This window comes from Erpetoichthys calabaricus, chromosome 6, assembly GCF_900747795.2.
Source record: "Erpetoichthys calabaricus chromosome 6, fErpCal1.3, whole genome shotgun sequence".
Taxonomy (NCBI): Eukaryota; Metazoa; Chordata; class Cladistia; order Polypteriformes; family Polypteridae; genus Erpetoichthys; species Erpetoichthys calabaricus.
In genome coordinates, this window is record NC_041399.2 from 77,994,438 (window position 1) to 78,019,871 (window position 25,434).

Consider the following 25,434-nt stretch of genomic DNA (forward strand, 5'->3'; position numbering starts at 1 on the left):
TACCCTCGCATAGAAGTGATTTTGCATTGCCAGTTGGCTTAACATTTGCAATGACCAGACATAAAATAGGTACTTAGAATGCCATATGCACAAGGCAGTAGTGCTATACATGCACTATCATTCCATTGTAGTTTAGCTTTTAGCACAAAATAGCATTCTGAAACCTGCTCAACCTCAGGGCTGCTGGAGCCTATTCCAGCAGCACACAAGTCCTTTCCAGGGTTCAGTTGTATACAGATTCCCACTTGCATGGAATTACAATTTAATTAAGCTTGGACATATTTTGGGATGTAGGACAAAATTTGTAACATCAAAAAAAAAAAAAAAGTGCAGAATAGCTTTTTGTGAGAACTGCAATCTTGTTTATTTTTTTTAATTCATTCAAGCAGTGACTTGAAAATGGACAGCTGCAAATTATGCGAGCTAATCCAACACTTCAAATTTAGGGCTACTTAACTTGAGGAGGAGATAGCCAAAAATACTTTATAACAGAGAACTGGAAAAACTTGTTCACATGTATTTTTAAATTGTAAACCAGAAGGCACAAAGGAGCTTCCAGTCTTAAGAGGGAGAGATAAGTTGAATAGTTGGTTGGAAGTTAAGAGAAAAGGCTGCGTTTTGCTGGAGTCCATCCACCTTGAAGTTAAGAGTCCAAAAGTTTTGTGCAAATTGTAAATTTGCATGAGTAGTCACTTCTAAACCAATTGTAGAGGATTCAGTTATTAGAGGAACAGAAACAAATGTTTTTACCAGTGACAGGAAGGAAGTGTTCTAAGGTGTGTTGCCTTGGTAATTCACTGGTGGTGGGAGATGTTCTTGAGTGTGAGGATGACCTCCTAGCCAGAGATGGGATGCATCCAGTTGTTATTACCCATGTTGGAATATTTGGCATAAAAGTGTAGACTAGCTGTTCTAGGACATTTTTATATACGGGTGCTGAGTTTAGGGTCAGAAGTAAGATTAGCCCTAGGGTTGCTACTCTTTTTGACTTTTATAAATAATCCAGATAAAAAATTAAACTAAAAGTTTGGTTTTATTGGCAGACACTAAACTAGGCAGATTGGTGAATACCCTAAAAGCAGCAACATCATTACAGATGAATTTTAAGAAAATATAAAGACAGATAAAGTTTAATGTAAATAAAGTTTTACCTGTAGAAAATAATAATAAATATAAATTACAATTACACAGTTATAGGACTGAAACTAGAAAGCACAACTTATTACAAGGACATTGACTACTGCAGCCAGACAGTATACATAAGCTATTAAGAAGGCTAGTGAAATATTGGATTAAATAACATGGTTTGTCAAATTTAGAACAAGGGAGGTTGTCCTTAAGACAAATTGCATCTCTGTGGTATTATATGGTAGAACATTGTGTGTTGTTTTGATCTTCATATTTCATAAAGGATGTAGCAGTGGTAGATAAATAAACTATGGTGTAAGGGTCATTGACTTACTTTGGGATTGCGGGATATCAGCCAAGAGGAAACACTAGAAGTGCTGAATCATATATTTTGCCAACCCTGGCTAAGATAGAACACACAGAAGTGTATGAATATATGAAAGGAGGGGGTAAAGAAGATGTCAGTTTTTGCTTTGCAACTGCTTTTTCAGCAGGAGCTTGGCATCACAAATAGAAGCCTATTGAAGGTAAATTTCAGAAGAATTTCTTCTTGTGGTGTAGAGAATAGTATTATAGGTAAATTTAGATTTTAACTTTAAAATGTTTTGCAAGAGGAATTTACATGTTATGTTGAGCTGAATAGTCTGTTCTTATTAAACCTTTTCTTTGTAAAGTAGAATACCAGGAAAAGCACACAGACAAAATAAGAAAGTACCAACTTAACACATACACAAATTGCCTTTGCCAGGTCTCATGCACTATTTCTGTGAGCTGTGGGCCAGTAGCACTAACCAGTTCAAGTCCTTATTTTTAAAGTTAGATCTTATTCAGAATTAAATAGTCTTTCACTTATAAGTGAGGTAATTTGCTTCGATGTTTTGTATTACTAAACAGTGGTAGTGTTCAGGAGGGCTATTTTCAGTGTCTCTGGGTACTTAGTTTCTGGACAATATATAGTACAAATAAATAAACTACCTTCATTTTAACAAGAGGAATGTAGCTTCACTTTCCAATGAGAGAGGCACAGTATCTTTATAAATATATAGCCCATTATACATATAGTGTACCAAACATGCTGGTAACCTTTTTCATATTTGGCAGATTGTTTTTTCTTTTATTGTTTTTCTCCTGTCTTTAAACTATAATTACCAAAAATGAAAGAACATGTGTGAGTCATGATAAAAAATAAAACAATATGTAAGTTGTATTTTTTGTATTATTGCTTGTCATTCTTGATATATGTATTGTGGCCAGCAAGGGGTGCACCAGCTGGCCAAACCCGACATACAGCAGATAGACATCAGGCGCAAGTTTCAGCACAACATGTTTATTTATAAGTGGGAAGGCTTCCCCAACTATTCCTCGCAGCAGCACAGTACAAGTAAATTACAATCAAACACACATTTTCTTCTTCTTTCTCGCTCTCTCTTTCTCTCTCTCATTCCTCCACTCCTCCTCCTGCTATCTTCATCTCACACCTTCCTGACACTGGCTCCTAGAGTGAAGGCAGCCAGCTCCTTTTAAGCCGCACCTAGGAGTGCTCCTGGTGGCTCGTTAAGGAGATCTGGGATCACTCACAGTTGTGGTGAAAGCCCAGAAGTAGTGTTGTGCAGCTTGCGCAGCTCCCTCCGGTGGCATCCACGGAGCACAACAGAGCTATAGCGAATTCCAACATCCCAGGTGGGGTGCCCTTGGTGGGGTGTAACGCCCTGACCACACTCTTTCCCTTGGTCCTTCCACAATATTAGTGTCTCGGCCGTGCAAGGCTCCTGACAGTTTGTGATAGTGTGTGTGTGTGTGTGTGTATGTATGTGTATATATGTGTGTGTGTGTATACTGTGTATATATATATATATATATATATATATATATATATATATATATATATATATATATATATATATATATATATATATATATATACAGTATATATTTATATACTGTATATATATATATATACAGTATATATTTATATACTGTATATATATATATATATATATATACAGTATACACACACACATATATATATATATATATTTTCTTTATGTAAATATACTGCAGCTCTTAATTTATTTGCTTCTTTTCATTTACTTCAGCCATTTTTTTTTAAAACGCAATTTGAAATCCTGTATTGGTTATAATTACACATACTGTTGCTCGGTTAGTTTTAGGCACCTTGTTGGTTTCATCTTTTTTATCTAACCACAGATTTAGCCAGTTGCAGTTGTACCTGTACCTGCCATTTCTTTCGTCTCATGCTCTGCAGTGGAAATTTAATATTTCCCTTATGAAAAAATAAACGTTTTATATGAAAACCTTTGCCGTTAAACTAGATTATGGCTGTCAAATTAGCTAAAATTTAAAATGCAACTATTCAGATTAGAAATATGTAAATATTCAAATATAACTTAATTATTCTGTATATACTTTTGTACTACATGCATTGTTTTTCTTTTTACGTTGTTCCTCATAATACATCTTCATTATTATGATTCGTGCACTGTTGTTTACGAGAAGCAAATTAAAAATGGTAACCTTTAAATGAACAACTTAAACCACAGCCCTTCATCAAATGGGATGGGTCAGTAGGCACCAAGTGGCATAATAAAAGAGAATGCAAAGTTTGCACATAAAAAATGCAGGTAAAATCACATGTGGTTGCTCAAAGGCATAAAATGCAATCAAAGAACAAATAGAAAAAATATAGCAGTAGACAACTATTTATGTGTGCAAGATCAGATTCGACTGTATACTTTTCAGCCTGAGACAAGAGTTTTGTTTTGTGGGCTGGAGCACTCAATCAGTGAATCCAGAAGGGACTAAACTCTTGTTTCCCTACCCAATTACAGTTGTAACAAGAATATAATACAGGTGAGTTTAATATTCTGAGTGCCATGCTCATATTTATATTTATACAATTATATTTAATATTTAAGCTATTTTTTATTATTATTATTTTTTCACAGTGTGTTTGCAAAGTATTAAAATTTTTTGTTTTGTGCTGTTACTTAAAAGATGACAGGAATATTCAAACAAATGTGACACATGGAAAAATCAGCCTTTCACAAAAACAAAAATGGTACTCTTAGAGCACACAAATTGACACAATCAGAGTGAAAGCATAAACACATAATAAACCCAGACAAAGTCACTTGTAACAGCCTTTTATTAAATCGAAGGACTGAGCGTCTACGCATTTCACAATCACAACTAAATAAATAAACATTACGTTATATTATTGGTCCTTAAATATTTTAATTTGGCTGGTGGTTTTATTTGCATCATCTTAGAAAAATTCTGTAAAAATGAGTTTGAGCATTTATCTGGAAACAACTGTGTTAACAAACAATACAGAGGAAAGTTTTAAATCAGAGCACAAGAATCATAGGCAGAAAATCAGCTGTGCTGGACACAGGTGACACTTTGCAGCCTGGAGCACCAGTTCAGTGCTATGGGTGGGAATAGTCAATTAGGAAATAACATACTATACATGACTAAATTAAACTGAGTTTCTGTCTTTCTTCCCATTTACATTTGCAATAGAAATGTGATCTGAATATGTACATTTAAAAATTACACCTCATTGTTAAAAGCAATATGTATCAAGTCAGCAAGTAAAAATGCTTGTTAGATGAGGTAGGTAAATTAGCATTGCTAAACACTGAAAAGGCTCTTTAAAATGGCATTTATAATAATAAAAGCAAAATCGGAATTGTAGCAGTTATTTTCCATTGTCATTAATAATTAAGGAAGCTAGCTTTTGCTTAGTACAATGGATGCTTAACAATTCTATCATAAAGCAGTAGAATGTTTAGATTTCTAGACTGGGCTACTTACAAACACTTCTCTATGCATTATCAAATCACTCAGTGATAACTTTCTCCGATCTCACCCCAAAAAAAGGGGCTTTTCTTTTAGATGTTGCTTTTTTTTTCTGAACTTAAAAACACATTAGATGCTACAAGTGCTGTAAAGGCTCTGGAGTTGGATGGGCTCCCTCCTGAACTAACTTGCTAATTCTGAAAACAATTATCTCCCACCAGCCCTATATATAATAACAAGAAGCCACTGCATCCTGCCATCTAAGTTCAGTATTTAACATGACAGTTGTCATTTTACATTTAATGTACTTAAGGGGACCCTACACAGTCTCAGAGTTACAGGCCTCTTTCACTTATGAACACATATGCAAAACTTTACTTTATGTTCTGACCTGTCTCTTAGTAAATGTATCTGTCCTGATTAGTATGACTTCATACACCTGCATTTTGATTCTGATAACATGTGCAAACTTTTGCATATCATTGATTCTACTACTTTATGTGGAAGACCTACTGCTCTTCTTGCCCTTGCTGCTGAGAAGACATTCGACATTATGAACTGCTTCAGTATGGATTTTGTTAGTCTTACAGGGCCAGACGTGGCTCTCAAATGAGAATATACATCTGGGCAGAATTTTGTGCTGCAAAGGCTATACCTACAGGGCTTCTACCTAAAACACCAGCCCCAATTCCTGTAGTCCATACATTTTAAACTACCACTGGGCTAGTGGGGAGAGAGCAAAAGATATTGAACAAAAGACTTGACAAGGAGAGAAAATAAAAAAAGCTAAAATTACTGTTATCCATTCAGGAGTTCAGTAGCACAAGGTAACTGAAGCTTAATAATTTGTATGTTGTAATGAAAGCTACAACAGCGGAGACAGACAGACACACATACACACACACACATGCACGCATAGACCACCATAGCTACTGGGCTCCACACATTTGAGAAGTGCTTCTGTCTCCCACGATATCTTTCTGTCATTTTAACTGTTAACATTGCTATATGACATAACCGCAAATAGAGTTTAGATAAACATTGTGGTCTATGGATGTACAACATGTTAAGACACAGCTGCTGTTTTGTCATGGCCTGTTTACATTTACAGTTAGATGGTAATGTTAAACTAAAATTGTTTACTTATTTGTTTAGACATGCAGTTAGAATGTGAATGCTGTGTAGTCTTAGCTCTGATGATACCTGTGTCTTTAAAGCAGATTTGTTGATTTGGGTGTTTTGAGTATGAAATCTGCATCTCCTGTGGCTCTTTGTTGTAAACTCTCTTAATGGCAGCCCTTTTGACGGGCTGTGACACACTGTTCACAGTTCAGATTTTCAAAAGCATAACTGACCATCTTTTCAAGGTCACATCTACTACACTCTCATCATAACTTTGAATAACAGAGAGCACACGCAGCACCTGTGGCAACACATTGTTTACATTTACCGTTCATCATTTGAATGGCAATGTATGTACTGTATAATCTGATTCTTCAGAAACGTCATGTTTATTTTTAAAATGTATAATGTGCTCTCTGCGCATGCAACACAAATTTATATGTCTAATAGCGTTTTTTGAGGAGACTTTTCAACTGTAGATAGTTCATCATAAACAGAATCTTGCTGTCTGTCAGGCCACATTAATGGGAGCACCTCTGATTTTTGCAGTTCAGAATCACCGCCCCTACTTTGAACATCACTTTCATGAGGTGTAGGATTGGTTAAGAAATGTGACACTCAGTGAGCAGTCTAATTGCTCCCACCCAGTTTTAAGCAAAATTTACCCATGGCTATCTCCAGACGTATATATTATATGTCTGGCTTCAGCGAGACTAGGATTTTGTCAAATTAGTTACCTATTTATTTCACCCCTTAAGATGTCTTCAGTTCTTCATTCTGTTTTATCACTCGAACTGCTTTCAAAGGTCCCAGTTTCTAACCTCTCTCCATTATAATTTTTCAATTCTTGTCATATAATATCTGTATATCACTGTGTGTTTGAATCAAAAAATGTCTATACCTATATATACATATATAAATATTTTAAAAAAATATATACTTGAATATATATAATGATTGATATATATATATATATATCATTATATAATAAGACATAAGTATTAAGGGCAGTGTGATTGTTTCTTTTGCAGTCTTTGCAATTACATAGGTGAGATAATTTGAAGAAAAAAAAAACAGACATGTTTTCCTAATAAGCGACTGAAAGGCATAGACCCCATTTTTCATTAAGTGTAATTAATGTTCCTAAATATGGACATTTTCAAATGCAAATTTTCATTAGCAAATGTCACACACCTAAGAAATTGACTTGTGTGCCAACTTTATATAAAAATCTTGTTGCAAAAGTAGTTTTTAAAGAGTTGTGCATTAAAGTATCCTGAATAATCTCAGTATACAGTTTTATGTGGTGCTGCTATTATGATGTTTGATTCAGCTAGAAGGCAGCATGGTGGTTCAGCAGTAGCGCTGCTGCCTTGCATCAAGGACACTGTGATTCAAGTCCTGGGCACCAGCAGTTTGCATGGGTTTCCTTTGGATTGTTCCAGCTTCCTCCCACAGTCCAATGAAATGCAGGTTATGTGGATGGTGATGCTAATTTGGCACCTGCTGCATGTGGGAGTGTGTGTGTGTGTTCACCCTATGAGAAGCTGGTGCCTTGTCCCGAGATTGTATCTGCCTTGCACCTTATGCTTGCAGGGTTATTCTCCAGCTTGCCTGTGACCTTGTTCTGGATAAGCGAGTTTGGAAGATGGATAGGTGGATGTTAGTGATTGTAGTAATTAGTTATGATGATAGTGATTTGTGTTTACTTTTCATTTACTGAGAACATACAATATATCCAACTGATAACATAAATTAAGGTATCTTTGATTGTTTTATATTATTCTAAAATTTATGAGACAATCTCCAAAGTCTGTGGAATCCCCATTTAATGGTATGTGGTGGGAAATCATCCCAGTTCCTTCCAAATCAAATATAAACCTAGACTCCAGCTTGCCATAAATTGGTTGAATGGTCAAAATATCATGGGTTACTAGCTGGCTACACTTTTTAAATTGTGCTGTTTACTATTGTCACTAATGTATTATTATGATATCTCTTAACCTGGCAACAAGGAGTAAAGTGTGTCTTTTGTATGTTGATGAGAACATGTGAAATGGCATTTTTTATGAAGTACAGGAGGCACAGAAACCTGTTTAGTTTATGACTACTATCTTACAGTTTTTACCACGGCATGATCAATCTTAGTGATATTTTTTAAATAGATATAATGTATTAAGATGAAAAAGTATATAATATGTTGATATGAGAGTATAGTGGGATACCCAAACATTTCCTTGCAAAGAAAATTTGTAGGACATTGCACATGTAGGCTGAAACAGATAAAGATTTAAGTTCTGAAGCTGGGGTGGCATTAACATCACAGATTAACTTGTTGATATTATGCTGGTTATTGGAAAGGTGACAAATAACAGAACAGAGGCAGTAGGAAGAAAGTTATTCTCTTGGTTTTGGTTAGCAGTGGAGTGCCTGAAAGATGCTTTTTGCTTAAAAGTATGCCACAAATCTATAGAAGATTTATTTATGGTGAGCAAATATGTTCCATTTACAGATTATAAGAACAGCAGATACGGAAGAGGAAGCTGAAGTAATTTAAAAATACCTGAGGAAACACTTGAAAATGCAGTTTAATGTAGTTAGCAAAGTGCTACATGCAGGAAGAATGATCATTAATGAGAAATGCAAGGTAGGAGACACTGTCCTACAGGCAGCAAACTCTGAAAAGGATTTAGTGGTTTACAGGAAAACGCCATTCTCATCCATTCAGAATTTAAATAAGTAAAGTAATAAATTCTTAATAATATTTTAGGCTATATAGTATAAACTAATGATAGTTAAGGTTAATCATGTATTTATATTCTCACATAAAAAAACAAAACTGACTCATAAAACTAGTATTTGCTTCCTTTATATAGCAATTAATAAGGAAGACGTAAATGAAATGAGGTAAGAAAGATATAGAAAGTAATCTGGTCTGTGATCATATGTTTTTTTTTGCTTTAAAAGCCCCAGGGCACCCTTTCCATTCCATCAAACAGAAAGAACTATGCCATGGCACAGTTTTTTTTTTGTGTGTGGAATCCACATCTGGCTTCAAGAGCACAATGTTAAACAGGCTAAGAAGTTTTTTTGGTATCACCATTAAAAGTATATTTACAAAGATTAGTCTAATTATTAACTATAACAGTAAAAATATAACATGGAATAAAGCATCTTTTGAGAGTGTGCTCTTTGAAAGTTGCTCTATGGTATAAAGATGGTGTAGGAAAATACACACTTGACACTGATGATTTTCTATCAAATGTTCATTAAATTAAAAACAAAAACAAAAATCCACATCTTGCAGTGCTACTGTAGTGCCTGTAAACTGTAACTGTACTCTGCTTGCTTTATAATGTGTAATAATGAGTGTGAGATGAAGTCACTCTTGTGTACTGTACATCTCTCTTGGAAAGCTCCCCTTTGATAAATAATACATAATTCCCCTGCCAGTTTTAAAGAAATAGCTGCCAGCAATCATTTTCAGCATATTTAAACGTCCTGCAAAAGTATTTTTAAGATGAGTAGAGGAGTGATGTTGTACCTGTTTTGAAGCATTAATATATGGTATGTAGTATTGATTTTATTTCTAATCATATTTTTTATATTTACTGTTAATCTGTTTTATTAATTTTAGTATCACTTAAAATTCAGTTAAATAAATGTCTAAGTAGCTCTTAAGGATATATATATTATAAATTATAAGAAAGGCCCCATCTGGAATAAAAGGGGTTGAATACAATCAAAGAACTTTATGCTCAATCTTAGCACCAGGCTACAAAATGTACAGTGAGTTGCTAGAAGCTGTGCAAATATCATCCCACTGCCTCCGTGAATTTAACGCCATAGCCAACTATGCAAAACAATCAGTGTTACGCATTTGATTTTTGCATGGTTATTCAGGGGTCAAACTTTATTTAGGTTAGAGCTGTCACATATAAATAGGGAGTTAGAGTATTTATTATTTTTTAAAATCTCCTTTAATAAATAAATTTCAAAGTTTCAAATCTTTCCACTCAGCTTTATGTTACTGTAGTTGAAAGTCTGTGTCATTTGCTGGAGCACTGTTGTGTGCAGTGAGGAACGTAATCAGGTTTGGGTTATAGCCAAGCTTTAGGTAGAGATGGTTATATCAAAATAAAAAATATTCTGTAGATTATTTATGTGTCTCATTGGTGTATATATACACATACACCAATCAGCCACAACTGTAAAACCATTGCCTGAAAAAGTGAATAACATTGATTATTTTGTTACAATGGCACCTGTCAAGGTGGAGCAGGGATATTAGGCAGCAAGTAAACACTCAGCTGTTGAAGGTGATGCATTAGAAGAAAAAAATGGACATGTGTAAGGATCTGAGTGAAACTGACAAGGGCTAAATTGTGATGGCTAGATGGCTGGGTCAGAGCATCTCAAAAATGACAGGTCTTGTGGGGTGTTCCTGGTATGCAATGGCTAGTACATACTAAAAGTGGTCATAGGCGCCCTAGGTTCAACTGATGTGCTTTTGGAGCAAAGGCTAGCCCATCTGGTCCAATCCCACAGAAGAGCTACTGTACCAGTAATTGCTAAAAAAAAAAATTAATTCTGGTCATGACAGAAAGATGTCAGCACACACTGAGTATAGGGCTGTGTTGCTACAGACTGGTCAGAGTGCCGATGATGACCCCACCACAAAAGGGGCCTCCAGTAGTCACATGAGCTTCAGAACTGGACTGTGTAGCAATGGAGGAAGGTAGCCTGGTCTGATTAATCATGTTATCCTTTTACATCATGAAAATGGCTGAGTGTGGGCATTGTTTCTCTGGGGAAGAGGGTGCATTAGGATACACTATGGGAAGAATGCAAGCCAGTGGAGCATGCAATGTGATGCCCTGGGCAATGTTCTGCTTTGATATCTTGGGTCCCGTTCTTCCTGTAGATGTGACCTTGATGTACACCACCTACTTAAAAATTGTTGCAGACCACATAAACCCTTTCATGGCAATATTGTTTGTCATTAGCCTCTTTCAGCAGGATAATGTACCCTGCCACAATGCAAAAATTGTTTAGGAGTGGTTAGAGGAACATGCCTAAATTTTTAAGGTGTTGACATGGCTTCCAAATTCCCCAGATCCGAATCCGATCAAGCATTTGTAAGTTGTGCTGGAAAGAACTTAAAATATTTCCTGCTAACGTCTTCAAGCCAGATACCACAGGACACCTTCAGAGGTCTTGTGGAGTCCATGGCTTGACGGGTTCGAGCTGGTTGTTTTAAAGTTGTTCCTGATCAGTGTATATACACACATGCTTACAACGTATATAGGGCTGTTAAATGATTTTTAATTTTAATCAATCACAAAAGTGTTGTTTGATTAATCATGGATTTAACCAAGGTAGATTAGCAATATCCAGTAGTCCCCTGTGAATGACACTGCTGTACAACTTCTAAGCAGCTCACAGGATGAAGACTTGTGCCTTTCATATAAATCCTTGCTTAATACATGACATAGTTGACCTATGTGTAATAATGGTCAGACCTCGATGAATGATATCTCTCATCCCTGTGTCTTCAATTATTTTTAAGAGGTGTGCAGTCTGATGTGATACATTTTGCAATAAATAAGGGGTAGTTAATGCTTTATGTTTTGTTTAATTTATGGAAATGTTACATTTTATATTCTTGGGTGGTAGTGTGCCACAGATTTTGCTTCCTAACGTTAGTTTTTAACAGTGCATCATGCATGTTTTGCTCTTAAGTGATAAGCCAAGGACATTGTATTGTAATATTTAAATTTATCTGGACTAAGTTTACAGGTATCAACAATTTTGTCTTTTGAACTGTCTGGGAAAGTTTTAAATCAAAAGCAACCATTGTAAATGTCTTAACCATCATTAACGAAATAGCTTAGATCAAGGGTACACATACTTTAAGTCAAGGACTTCCAAAATGTTGTACATATGGTCAGGGCCCCTATGAGTTAGGGCTGGGTATCAGTACTGATGTCCCGATTCAATTCAATTTCGATTCAAAATGTACCAATTTAATTCAATATTGATTTTATCTTGATTGATTTAGCGTGCAATGATATATTTGCAGTGCTGTTTTTTATAGATCACTTAACCGTGCATAGAAAACATCAATGTAATATGACAATTCCCAGTAACACCTTATTTAAAGGGTGTCTACATAGTGAATTTTTAACATATGCATAAGAATGGAATGACATTTAAGGAGCAAAACTTGATTAGTAAAGAAAAGTTAACTTCAGTATTTGCAAGATGTGGAACAAAATATGATTACTTTTTAATCCATCCATCCATCCATCCATTGTCTCCCGCTTATCCGAGGTCGGGTCGCGGGGGCAGCAGCTTGAGCAGAGATGCCCAGACTTCCCTCTCCCCGGCCACTTCTTCTAGCTCTTCCGGGAGAATCCCAAGGCGTTCCCAGGCCAGTCGAGAGACATAGTCCCTCCAGCGTGTCCTGGGTCTTCCCCGGGGCCTCCTCCCGGTTGGACGTGCCCGGAACACCTCACCAGGGAGGCGTCCAGGAGGCATCCTGATCAGATGCCCGAGCCACCTCATCTGACTCCTCTCGATGCGGAGGAGCAACGGCTCTACTCTGAGCCCCTCCCGGATGACTGAGCTTCTCACCCTATCTTTAAGGGAAAGCCCAGACACCCTGCGGAGGAAACTCATTTCAGCCGCTTGTATTCGCGATCTCGTTCTTTCGGTCACTACCCATAGCTCATGACCATAGGTGAGGGTAGGAACATAGATCGACTGGTAAATTGAGAGCTTCGCCTTGCGGCTCAGCTCCTTTTTCACCACGACAGACCGATGCAATGCCCGCATTACTGCGGATGCCGCACCGATCCGCCTGTCGATCTCACGCTCCATTCTTCCCTCACTCGTGAACAAGACCCCGAGATACTTGAACTCCTCCACTTGGGGCAGGATCTCGCTACCAACCCTGAGAGGGCACTCCACCCTTTTCCGGCTGAGGACCATGGTCTCGGATTTGGAGGTGCTGATTCTCATCCCAGCCGCTTCACACTCGGCTGCGAACCGATCCAGAGAGAGCTGAAGATCACGGCCTGATGAAGCAAACAGGACAACATCATCTGCAAAAAGCAGTGACCCAATCCTGAGCCCACCAAACCGGACCCCCTCAACACCCTGGCTGCGCCTAGAAATTCTGTCCATAAAAGTTATGAACAGAATCGGTGACAAAGGGCAGCCCTGGCGGAGTCCAACTCTCACTGGAAACGGGTTCGACTTACTGCCGGCAATGCGGACCAAGCTCTGGCACCGATCGTACAGGGACTGAACAGCCCTTATCAGGGGGGCCGGTACCCCATACTCTCGGAGTACCCCCCACAGGATTCCCCGAGGGACACGGTCGAATGCCTTTTCCAAGTCCACAAAACACATGTAGACTGGTTGGGCAAACTCCCATGCACCCTCCAGGACCCTGCTAAGGGTATAGAGCTGGTCCACTGTTCCACGACCAGGACGAAAACCACACTGTTCCTCCTGAATCCGAGGCTCGACTATCCGACGGACCCTCCTCTCCAGGACCCCTGAATAGACTTTTCCAGGGAGGCTGAGGAGTGTGATCCTTCTGTAGTTGGAACACACCCTCCGATCCCCCTTCTTAAAGAGGGGGACCACCACCCCGGTCTGCCAATCCAGAGGCACTGTCCCTGATGTCCATGCGATGTTGCAGAGGCGTGTCAGCCAAGACAGTCCTACAACATCCAGAGCCTTGAGGAACTCCGGGCGTATCTCATCCACCCCCGGGGCCCTGCCACCAAGGAGTTTTTTGACCACCTCGGTGACCTCAGTCCCAGAGATGGGGGAGCCCACCTCTGAGTCCCCAGGCTCTGCTTCCTCATTGGAAGGCATGTTAATGGGATTGAGGAGGTCTTCGAAGTATTCCCCCCACCGACCCACAACGTCCCGAGTCGAGGTCAGCAGCGCACCATCCCCACCATATACAGTGTTGACACTGCACTGCTTCCCCTTCCTGAGACGCCGGATGGTGGACCAGAATCTCCTCGAAGCCGTCCGAAAGTCATTCTCCATGGCCTCCCCAAACTCCTCCCACGCCCGAGTTTTTGCCTCAGCAACCACCAAAGCCGCATTCCGCTTGGCCTGCCGGTACCTATCAGTTGCCTCCGGGGTCCCACAGGACAAAAGGGTCCTGTAGGACTCCTTCTTCAGCTTGACGGCATCCTTCACCACCGGTGTCCACCAGCGGGTTCGGGGATTGCCGCCACGACAGGCACCGACCACCTTACGGCCACAGCTCCGGTCAGCTGCCTCAACAATAGAGGCACGGAACATGGCCCATTCGGACTCAATGTCCCCCACCTCCCTCGGGATGTGGTCGAAGTTCTGCCGGAGGTGGGAGTTGAAGCTACTTCTGACAGGGGGCTCTGCCAGACGTTCCCAGCAGACCCTCACAACACTTTTTAAAAAAAAAAAAAAAAAAAAGAATTCACAACACTGCACTCATTTAAAATTCACCATAATTTAACCAACATGTATTGCCATATCAGAATCCACACATTATTATGAGGGACTCCTTGTTTGAAAACAATGCAATGACATTTACTTTATAAAACATCTATATCATCTTGTGAATAATATATAACTTATTTATATTATAAATAACATTTTGAACTTATAACATAATATTGCTTCTTAAATAATCAATATGTTTTTCAGTAACCTATTCATGTGTTATGAATCTCCATTTAGACACCCTTCGACTAAACTGTTAGCCAAATTTATTCCTCTTTTGGACATTTAAAATAATCTTGAATTAGTAGAAATTAAAGATACTGTACAGTGGGAAGATTCTAATCATAATTCTGCCAGTTATACATATGTTTAGTTTCTCACATGTAGCAGTCACATTAATCAGTCTCAAAAAATGTGTCCTCACAGTTCCTCCTTAGACAAAACAGAAATATTTTAAAGTGAGAGATCTTGATCTAATGCATGTTGAAAGAAGTGTTGGATGAATGAAACATGAAAGACAAAGAACCAGTCATCGTGACTGACAGTGCCACTAATATGATCCGTTCGGTACAGCTTATGGAGCTACTTCACGTAGAATGCTTTGCAGACATGCTTACTTTGGTATTGCAGGCTGCTGTAAAATTTTACACTTGCTTAGCTGGGTGAGGAGCGTTGCAAACTTTTTCCACCATAGCAATACAGCTAGCCACGTGCTTAAAGAGTAGCAACGTTTGCTGGACTTGCCAACATTCATACTTGGTATTTATACGTTCCCAGGATGGAACAGCGCAATGGAAATACTAGAAAAGTAGTTATGATTTAGTATTTAAAATCACTTCCATTGCCACTACCTACAACCAAGAAGTGCAACCCACTTTTGTAGTGTGAATCACTTAATTGTCAAAATATAAAAGCCATAAACTTTGTACAATAGAATACAATGGTGCTTTTTTCCTTTAAATTTCAAGAAATTAGTGTTTTTCATTATAAAGAATGATTTTTTGTAAAAGACCACCGCTAACTTGAGCAGAAGCAAAAGACTTTTCAAATGTCTTCATTCTAGGGTCACTGTGTATATTTCTGCTAATTCTGTTTTCTTTTTATTTTAAATTATTGTGATTATAAAATAAAAGAAATATAAATATTGTTGATAAGCAAATAAGAGCAAACTAATGAGAAGTCATCTCCATAATAATGAAGGAAATAGCAGGAGAGCTGTTCTGTTGTAGTGTCTAATGCCAAGGAAATTGCTGCAGTTGTGTTAGAATGTTAGAAAAGCATTCTTTAGAGTGAGTGAGTATGTATCAAGCTGCTCAAGGTTTTCCACCATCATCTTACTCATTTACAAAAATTAGTTCAATAAATTATGGATTTCTATATATATATTCCTTCTTCTATCTATTTTGATATATGAACAATTTCTTGCCTGAACCTTTGCTCTAATCTTGTTGTCTTTTTAATCTCTGGACATTTATGTTTCAAAAGTGCCTTGTTTCACAGCTCACATTATGTTACATTTTCAAATAGCAAACTAGTATACCAGCAGCAGTGATAATATATGTGTGCATGCACACTAAATCTATATGCAAATATTTAAATAAAGCAAAAATATATACACATGTCAACATAACCGTTTAAAGCATGAATCACATGTATGTACTAGTTGATGGTAATATCTGCTGCTCACTTTATCGTGTAGCAATGATAGCTCCTTTCCTCAGTCTCCTTTAATTAGTAAAACTGATGAATTAACAGACATAGATAAATAATTGAAAGTCCAGGATATCGGTTTAAATTAGCCATATTACCTGACCAAGAAAAATAATACAATCTAATTTACACACCAGTATTTCTGTTTGGTGCTTATTCCAGTGTTCACTAGTTTCAGACATTACACTTGTGATTGTTATAAACCATTTTAACAGTTATTATAAAAAATATTAAATATGGTTTCATTCCTTGAATCTTTTTGAGTTTACTTATGTTTTTTGTTGTTTTGAATAATGTTTATTGAAATTCTGAGTCAGTTTTGAATTCATTTGGAATTTTTGTGTGCATAGCTTATTGTGTGTTATTTATGTTACAAATGACTTCCATTCCTATCTTTTGACCAAGTTAATCAATGTCTTTGTCCTGATGCTGTTTAACACTACCTGTCACATCCAAACTTTTGATCTGGGTTTTATATTAGATTTTGGTGATAAGTCAAGCAATAATGGCCAACACTGTACAACACCCTAGTATATTAGATTTTGGAAATTAGTTTCTTTTTTGTATTCCTGACTAAGTTCTTGGTTTGATTTTGATTTTATTTTTGTTTATCTTCTGTTACTGCACATAAGTTTTTTACTGCTGATTTTCAATCTAGCAGAAGCGATTGAATGAAACAGAAGTGAAGAAATACTCATAGTATTAAAAAAAGCTTAAGTTGTGGGTGTTCCCTTACCTTTTCACACAACGTAGCATATAGTGGTATTGAGATGGAAAAGTTGGGGCTGTCTTGTACCTATATGGCAAATAAAATGAAGTGTTGGTTAGGAAAAAGTGTGTGTGTGTGTTGAAATTGAATGTTTATATGCACTTTAGTACTGTATAGCTTGCTGATTTTGTTTTGGTGATTGAATTTATATAAATGTGTGTATTGCAGAAGATACATGCTATAATAATGCTAGACAGGAATCAGATGGCAGTAGGGCTCTGAAAACTTGTTATAGTAATGTTAATTGTGTTTTGCATTGTTATATTTTGTACAATGTGACGAACCAACGTTACTTTTTTTTCTCAAACTACTGATTTTTGAAGGGGTCAGTTCAAATTCACGTGCAGTTATTGCGCTATCAATTAAAGCACTTTCTGCAGAATGCTCATGTATGCATTCTACAAACGATAAAACTGAGCAACTAAAAATAATGTAGAGATGGGAAAATTTAAAAAATAAATACAGTAATCCCTCGCTATATCGCGCTTCGCCTTTCGCGGCTTCACTCCATCGCGGATTTTATATGTAAGCATATTTAAATATATATCGCGGATTTTTCGCTGCTTCGTGGGTTTCTGAGGACAATGGGTCTTTTAATTTCTGGTACATGCTTCCTCAGTTGGTTTGCCCAGTTGATTTCATACAAGGGACGCTATTGGCAGATGGCTGAGAAGCTACCCAGCTTACTTTTCTCTGTCTCTTGCGCTGACTTTCTCTGATTCTGACGTAGGGGGATTGAGCAGGGGGGCTGTTCGCACACCTAGACGATACGGATGCTCGTCTAAAAATGCTGAAAGATTATCTTCACGTTGCTATCTTTTGTGCAGCTGCTTCCTGAAACGACATGCTGAACGGTGCTTCGCATACTTAAAAGCACGAAGGGCACGTATTGATTTTTTTATCTGTCTCTCTCTATCTCTCTCTATCTCTCTCTCTCTCTCTCTCTCTCTCTCTCTCTCTCTGCTCCTGACGGAGGGGGTGTGAGCTGCCGCCTTCAACAGCTTTGTGCCGCGGTGCTTCGCATACTTAAAAGCCAAACAGCCCTATTGATTTGTTTGCTCCTTTGAAGAGGAAGATATGTTTGCATTCTTTTAATTGTGAGACTGAACTGTCATCTCTGTCTTGTCATGGAGCACTGTTTAAACTTTTGAAAAAGAGACAAATGTTTGTTTGCAGTGTTTGAATAACGTTCCTGTCTCTCTACAACCTCCTGTGTTTCTGCGCAAATCTGTGACCCAAGCATGACAATCTAAAAATAACCATATAAACATATGGTTTCTACTTCGCGGATTTTCTTATTTCGCGGGTGGCTCTGGAACGCAACCCCCGCAATGGAGGAGGGATTACTGTACTACAAACCAATGACATTATTAAGATGTTTTCAGGACAGTTTGCTGCCAACAGAAAATAAATTTGTGGTGTGATTTAATGTATGCATGCAAATATTTATCCACAGTCTATGGTAATGATTGAAAGGTAGCTCTGGATTAACCATTAAGCAATACAGTAATCCCTCCTCCATCGCGGGGGTTGCGTTCCAGAGCCACCCGCGAAATAAGAAAATCCGCGAAGTAGAAACCATATGTTTATATGGTTATTTTTATATTGTCATGCTTGGGTCACAGATTTGCGCAGAAACACAGGAGGTTGTAGAGAGACAGGAACGTTGTTCAAACACTGCAAACAAACATTTGTCTCTTTTTCAAAAGTTTAAACTGTGCTCCATGACAAGACAGAGATGACAGTTCTGTCTCACAATTAAAAGAATGCAAACATATCTCTTCAAAGGAGTGCGCGTCAGGAGCACTGAATGTCAGAAAGTGAGAGAAAACCAAACAAATCAATAGGGCTGTTTGGCTTTTAAGTATGCGAAGCACCGCCGGTACAAAGCTGTTGAAGGCGGCAGCTCACACCCCCCTCCGTCAGGAGCAGGGAGAGAGAGAGAGAGACAGAGGAAAACAAACAGTGAAAAATCAATACGTGCCCTTTGAGCTTTTAAGTATGCGAAGCACCGTGCAGCATGTCGCTTCAGGAAGCAGCTGCACACAGAAGGTAGCAACGTGAAGATAATCTTTCAGCATTTTTAGACGAGCATCCGTAGCGTCTAGGTGTGCTAACAGCCCCCCTGCTCACAACCCCTACGTCAGGATCAGAGAAAGTCAGCGCAAGAGAGAGAGAGAGAAACAAAAGTAAGTTGGGTAGCTTCTCAGCCATCTGCCAATAGCGTCCCTTGTATGAAATCAACTGGGCAAACCAACTGAGGAAGCATGTACCAGAAATTAAAAGACCCATTGTCCGCAGAAACCCACGAAGCAGCGAAAAATCCGCGATATATATTTAAATATGCTTACATATAAAATCCGTGATAGAGTGAAGCAGCGAAAGGTGAAGCGCGATATAGCGAGGGATCACTGTATAAGCAGATACTTAAGGCACCAAGGAAATGGTGGGACCACGGTTTTGCTAAAAAAGTAGGGGCAAACTTTACGCATACATAAAGTTATATAGTAAGTAGGCAGTAATAAGATTTATTTTTACATCTTTTGATCCATGTAGGTTGAGATGATGTATATCTTCAAGGATAAAAGGCAGTGGAATGGAAGTTGTTTTGTTTCATGCAAATAATATTTCTACACTAGAATATATATTTTTTTAAATTGTCCACCAACCTCAATTTCTGTAGAGAGAGCTTTTGAAATAATTTAATTTCAGTAGTGTGACAAGTGCAAAAGCTTGCTTTAGTAGGCTGGATTGTAGGGCTTGTTTTGATAACCTCTGCTGAAGCAGTATTCAGCCAGTTTGTAAATTTTCATTGATTTGTTGTTACATTATTTTTCACAAAGATGTTTTGAAAAGCAATATTAAAGTCAGGTTTGTTTGTTTTTGTTAAATGGTAGACCAAAGGAATAGGGAAGAATAACTTTTTGAATACTACTTTTGTATTGTCAGTCAAGTTTAATTTTTTTTGATGGTTTTGTGTCTTAAAAGGCATATGCAACATATGTTAATTTATCTTTCGTTCAGTACTTCTTATTTTATTATTTTGCACAATAAAGATATTTTGAAATTAGTTGACTAAAATGAACCTTATGAAAAGAAACATCACTCTGTTAACCTATGAAGTTGGGCCAACAGAAGCACCAAAACTGGATTCAGTATGAAAAGTATATGCACATAGATTTTAATTATAACAGTTTTTAATTACATTGTGATATAAATTTTTGGCCATACCACTCATTCCTAGCACATAGACATTTTCATGTGTATATTTGTCAGTCATCAATCAGTCATTGTCTAACCCACTGTATCCTAACACAGGGTTACGGGGGCCTGCTGGAGCCAGTCATTTTTTCATTAGTAATTTAAATTTATCTTCAGCAGCACTTCAACAGTTTAATTGCTGACTTACACTTTTAGATGCAACAACACAGAGACAAGTCTGCTCTAATATGGTCCAAGCCCTGTAAATCTTCTTCTTCTTCTTTCGGCTGCTCCCATTAGGGGTTGCCACAACAGATCATCTTCTTCCATATTTTTCTGTCCTCTGCATCTTGTTCTGTTACACCCATCACCTGCATGTCCTCTCTCACCTCGTCCAGAAACCTTTGCTTAGGCCTTCCTGTTTTCCTCTTCCTTGGCAGCTCTATCCTTAGCATCCTTCTCCCAATATACCCAGCATCTCTCCACTGCACATGTCCAAACCAATGCAATCTCACCTCTCTGATTTTGTCTCCCAACTGTCCAACTTGAGCTGACCCTCTAATGTACTCATTTCTAATCCTATCCATTCTCGTTACACCCAGTGCAAATCTTAGCATCTTTAACTCTGCCACCTACAGCTCTGTCTCCTGCTTTCTGGTCAGTGCCACTGTCTCCAACCCATAACATAGTTGGTCTCACTACTGTCCTGTAGACCTTCCCTTTCACTCTTGCTGATACCCGTCTGTCACAAATCACTCCTGACACTCTTCTCCACCCATTTCACCCTGCCTGCACTCTCTTTTTTACCTCTCTTCCACAATCCCCATTACTGTGTACTGTTGATCTCAAGTGTTTAAACTCATCCACCTTTGCCAACTCTACTCCCTGCATCCTCACCATTCAACTGACCTCCCTCTTATTTTCACACATGTATTCTATCTTGTTCCTACTGACTTTCATTCCTCTCCTCTCTAGAGCATATCTCCACCTCTCCAGGGTCTCCTCAACCTGCTCCCTACTATTGCTACAGATCACAATGTCATCAGCAAACATCATTGTCCATGGGGACTCTTGTCTAATCTCGCCTGTCAACCTGTCCATCACCATTGCAAATAAGAAAGGGCTCAGATCCGATCCCTGATGTAATCCCACCTCCAACTTGAATGCATCCATCACTCCTACCGCAGACCTCACCACTGTCACACTTCCCTCGTACATATCCTGTACAGCTCTTACGTACTTCTCTGCCACTCCCGACTTCCACATACAATACCACAACTCCTCTCGAGGCACCCTGTCATATGCTTTCTCCAGGTCCACAAAGACGCAATCCAAGCCCTGTAAATAATAATGTAAAATTTGTGTTGCCCAAATGTGCCTTTTAATATAGTCTTTCAGAAGAGATTAAAAATTGACAAGGCCTTGTACTTTTAATTTACTTTGTGAGTGTGAAAATGTGTTCTGTACCACATTTCAACTAATGAGTATTACCTCTTTATTATTACGTAATGTGCGGAACTACCTCTTGAAAATGCAGGAGACAACAAAGAAAAATATGCTAAATCTATGCAGACATTAGATTAATTGGTTGGTTATTTTAAATTGTCCCTGCCTGAGTGTGGATATGGCCATGTGATGGACTGTCACCCTACCTAGGGCTGGCTCCTGTTTTACATCCAAAGGTGCCAGGATAGACCCTGGCTCCCTGAACCCCTGAACTGGGTTATGTAGATTTGAGAGTACATTGTTACAGCTATTGTCTTAATTAAATAATTTAATGCTGCAATACATTTTAAATAGTATCAATGTAAATCAGTGACATTTTTATTATATATTAGTTTAGCTTGGAGAAGAAAATTAGTTTATTAAACACAACACTGGAAAGGGGTAAAGTAATAAAATAAGAACATTTAATGTCCTGCAGATAATCATTGAAAGTAGTGTTGTGCTTTGAGGTTATTAAACTGAAAGCTGTCCTATATTTGCATTATTTATTTTGCTCAGTACAGTAGTGTGCTCTTTTTTTATGCAGAAAAATCCACTATGACTACAGATTCAGGTTCGGACTCTGAGTCTAAGCAAGACAAGGAACAGGAGGAGCAGAAGGGGTCTAGCCAACAACAGACTACTCCCCAGCAGCAGGCTCCAGCTGAAGAGGTACAACAGTTTGATGCTGAGCAGTTTCCAGCTGCAGCTGCTCATAGCACTCCAGCCAGAAAAGAGCAGGTAAGTTAGTCAGCAAATTTTTGTACGTACAGAAGGGGAAGCTATTTGGTGCTTCCGCATCACCCGATAATTCCCTTCTTTCCAGTGTCTAAAAGATGGATTTACTGTTGCACTTCTTTTTGTTGTTGCTTTCTTCTTTCTTTCTGTGATTCCACACCCATAGCAATTTAAAAAAAAATAGATGCATCTGAAAAAAATAATGAAATTTGTTCACAGTCTGATGGGGCATTCAGATATTCTCCTAAAGACAGTACACCACATGTTCAGTGGAGTCTTTTTACTCAGATATTGGTGTAGAATGCATGCACACATATGATACTTCTAGTAAATAAACACCTTCTGTAAAATTTCCAAAATATTTACTATTTCTTAAATAATTTCATGTAGTTCATACTATACGGTAGACTAAAGTAGAGTGAGTAAGACATTATAAAGCCCAAATCATCTGATTATAAAAATACATGCACTTCAAAGCAAAATTAGATTTTGCACAGAAATAATGGCACCCTTTCAGCTTGTTAGGTTGAATGTGTGTGTCCACAGTGGAAATACAGTAATAGTGCTAGGACTGAGATAGGACCAAACTATGCTTGGTATCTGTTTGATTTTTTCACAGGGGTTTTGATCATGTCTTTTCATGGGCTGTAGTAAAGTTTGGTGCCTCTTTGGTTAGGTGTGCAATTAAATTTCCTGCGGTCCTTATATTGAACAGTCTTTGCTATTAGTCCTGTTGGTGCAGAAAATGCAGCAACAATAAAGTACATGGTAAAAAGATAGAGCACACACACACTACTAAACAAAAATATGATAATAAACTGTATCAATATCAATAAACATAGCAAACTAATAAATTAATAAGACACAACATTTATGAGATGGAACAAGTGAAAATCAGACAATACAAGTAAATGAGCTATGATTAGCAGCGTTAAATTGGTAGACAAAATGGATTTGTAGGTGAATTGTATCACAGTCAGATGTATGCAAGTTACTAGTTTAATAACCTGGGGTTTAACTTGGTTGCAAGTATGTTGGTGTTTCAATGATGGCTATGATGTCATTTACCGAGAGGCAAGAGAGCAGTTAGATACTAGTGTGGATAGGGTCTGTGGAAATGTAAAATGCTTTAATCGGGTATCACTGCTCATAAATGTCTAGTATGTCTAGACTAATATACAGGTGACCTTAATACTTTTTTTTTTAATTATGCCTTATTGTTTCAGGTATTGCATGCCAAGTCAGCAGCCATATAAGATGAATACTATATTCAAAACTGAATTTTGACTGTGCCTGAGGTGACTAAAGTGAACATTGCTAACATTAAAAGGCTCTTTAAAATGATGATTTTTAAAGCAATCATGAAATGAAAATAAAATCAAATATATGGCAGTTAATATTCCATTATGTTTAATGACAAAGGAATATAACATATTCTGACACCTCTAGAAATCTCAGATGTAAGAAGCAGAAGCCTGCCTGTCTTTTTTTGTCTTTTTTGTTTTGCTAATGACAGTATATTCTAATCTGATCTGCACTTATTTTTGTAAATGTGGCGTTTATATTTTCATGTTTCTTTTTTTTTTAAAACTGTAGAACGGTGACAGAGACGGAGAGGCATTGCCTGTGAGTAAGCCAGAATACCAGCAGTTTGAAGACGACAAGGCATCTCAGAAGTCCTCTTCAAGCAAACTCTCCAAATCCCCTTTAAAATCTGTAAAAAGGCCCAAGAATATGCAGTGCAAAGTTACTCTTCTGGATGGCGCGGACTATACCTGTGTCGTAGAGGTCGGTGAACTTGTTGAAGATATTTGTATGAAGAACAATGTCATTGCTTGTTAACAGTCTTATTATCACAATTTCTGGGAAAATATTTTTGTGTTGTGTTGCAGATTTTTAGGAATGTTGAGGCTAAATTGTAGGGAAGAGAATAAAGAAATCTATCAATACTTGATATGTAGAAATGGATGTAAACTGTCTATTTATTAGAGAGGCAAACAAGTACTTTATTTATCCATTGTCTGTACCAGATTGTTTCTACAATATTCAATAGCATGTTCCATTATCATTTTGCACAAGTCAGGAACGGCTTTGAGTTAGAACAGCAGTCTATCACAGGGCACACTCACTTTCATTTGGACAGTTGCAGATCATCATAACATGTCTTTGAATTTATGAGGGAACCAGATTCTCCTGAGGAGATCTGTTTGAACAAGTTGTTCTAAAGTCTATTTTTGATACATTGATAGCATTAGTTCTGTCAGTTCAAATTAAAACTTCACATACATGTCGCCCAAGCTGGTAACAAAACAGGGAGCTATGAAGGTGACTTAAACCACTTAACTACCATTTTGCGTACCACATTTTAAAAACTGCATATAACTTAGCAGCTTTTAAATAGTAAGGCTGTTTATAGTAACTTGGGACATTAATGATGGATGAAAATGTGTGGTATGCACATGTGAAAAAATGACTGTTGACAGCAAAGGAGAAAGGATTCTCCCACTGTGTTTTGCAAATAAACATGAAACTGTTCATGTATGGGAAAAAGAGGTCTGTTAACTCTTTGAGGGCTGAATATTTTTTCCAAAAAATGATGCTTTCACACAGAAATCCACATAAAACGTCTGTTGCTGCATGCTGTGGCTGCAAGTGTGGCAAGAATGAGCGGCAGGCTTGCTGCCAGGCTGTCTTCACATGGCTGGGACAGCAACGGCGGCGGTCACGGTCGCAGTGCATTACAATCTGGATTCTACCTCTTGTCATTTTTAAGTGGCAGTCCTCCCTGGCGAACATTGTCAGTAACACTACTAGCTGGGAACCGATCAGCTGAAGCTGGAACCTAACATTGATCACTTGTATCAAAATCTGAGTCCAACAAGTCATAGTCCAGTTCAGAAATTATAGGCAAGACGTTGTCCACGGAGCATTTTGTTTTACGTATTCGC

At 38.0% G+C, this 25,434-nt stretch overlaps 1 protein-coding gene across 15 annotated transcripts in view; it reads left to right on the forward strand.

The window, feature by feature from the left end:
* The window catches only part of epb41l3a (erythrocyte membrane protein band 4.1-like 3a), a 275,326-nt gene that overhangs the window by 123,806 nt on the left and 126,086 nt on the right, over positions 1 to 25,434 (forward strand). For all 15 annotated transcript variants that reach the window (XM_051929140.1, XM_051929137.1, XM_051929142.1 and 12 more), the window contains exons 2-3: positions 22,296 to 22,489; positions 24,083 to 24,274. In XM_051929140.1, coding sequence (XP_051785100.1) covers positions 22,307 to 22,489; positions 24,083 to 24,274 — 375 coding nt within the window. In that variant the 5' untranslated portion in view covers positions 22,296 to 22,306. The remainder of the gene's footprint in view (positions 1 to 22,295; positions 22,490 to 24,082; positions 24,275 to 25,434) is intronic.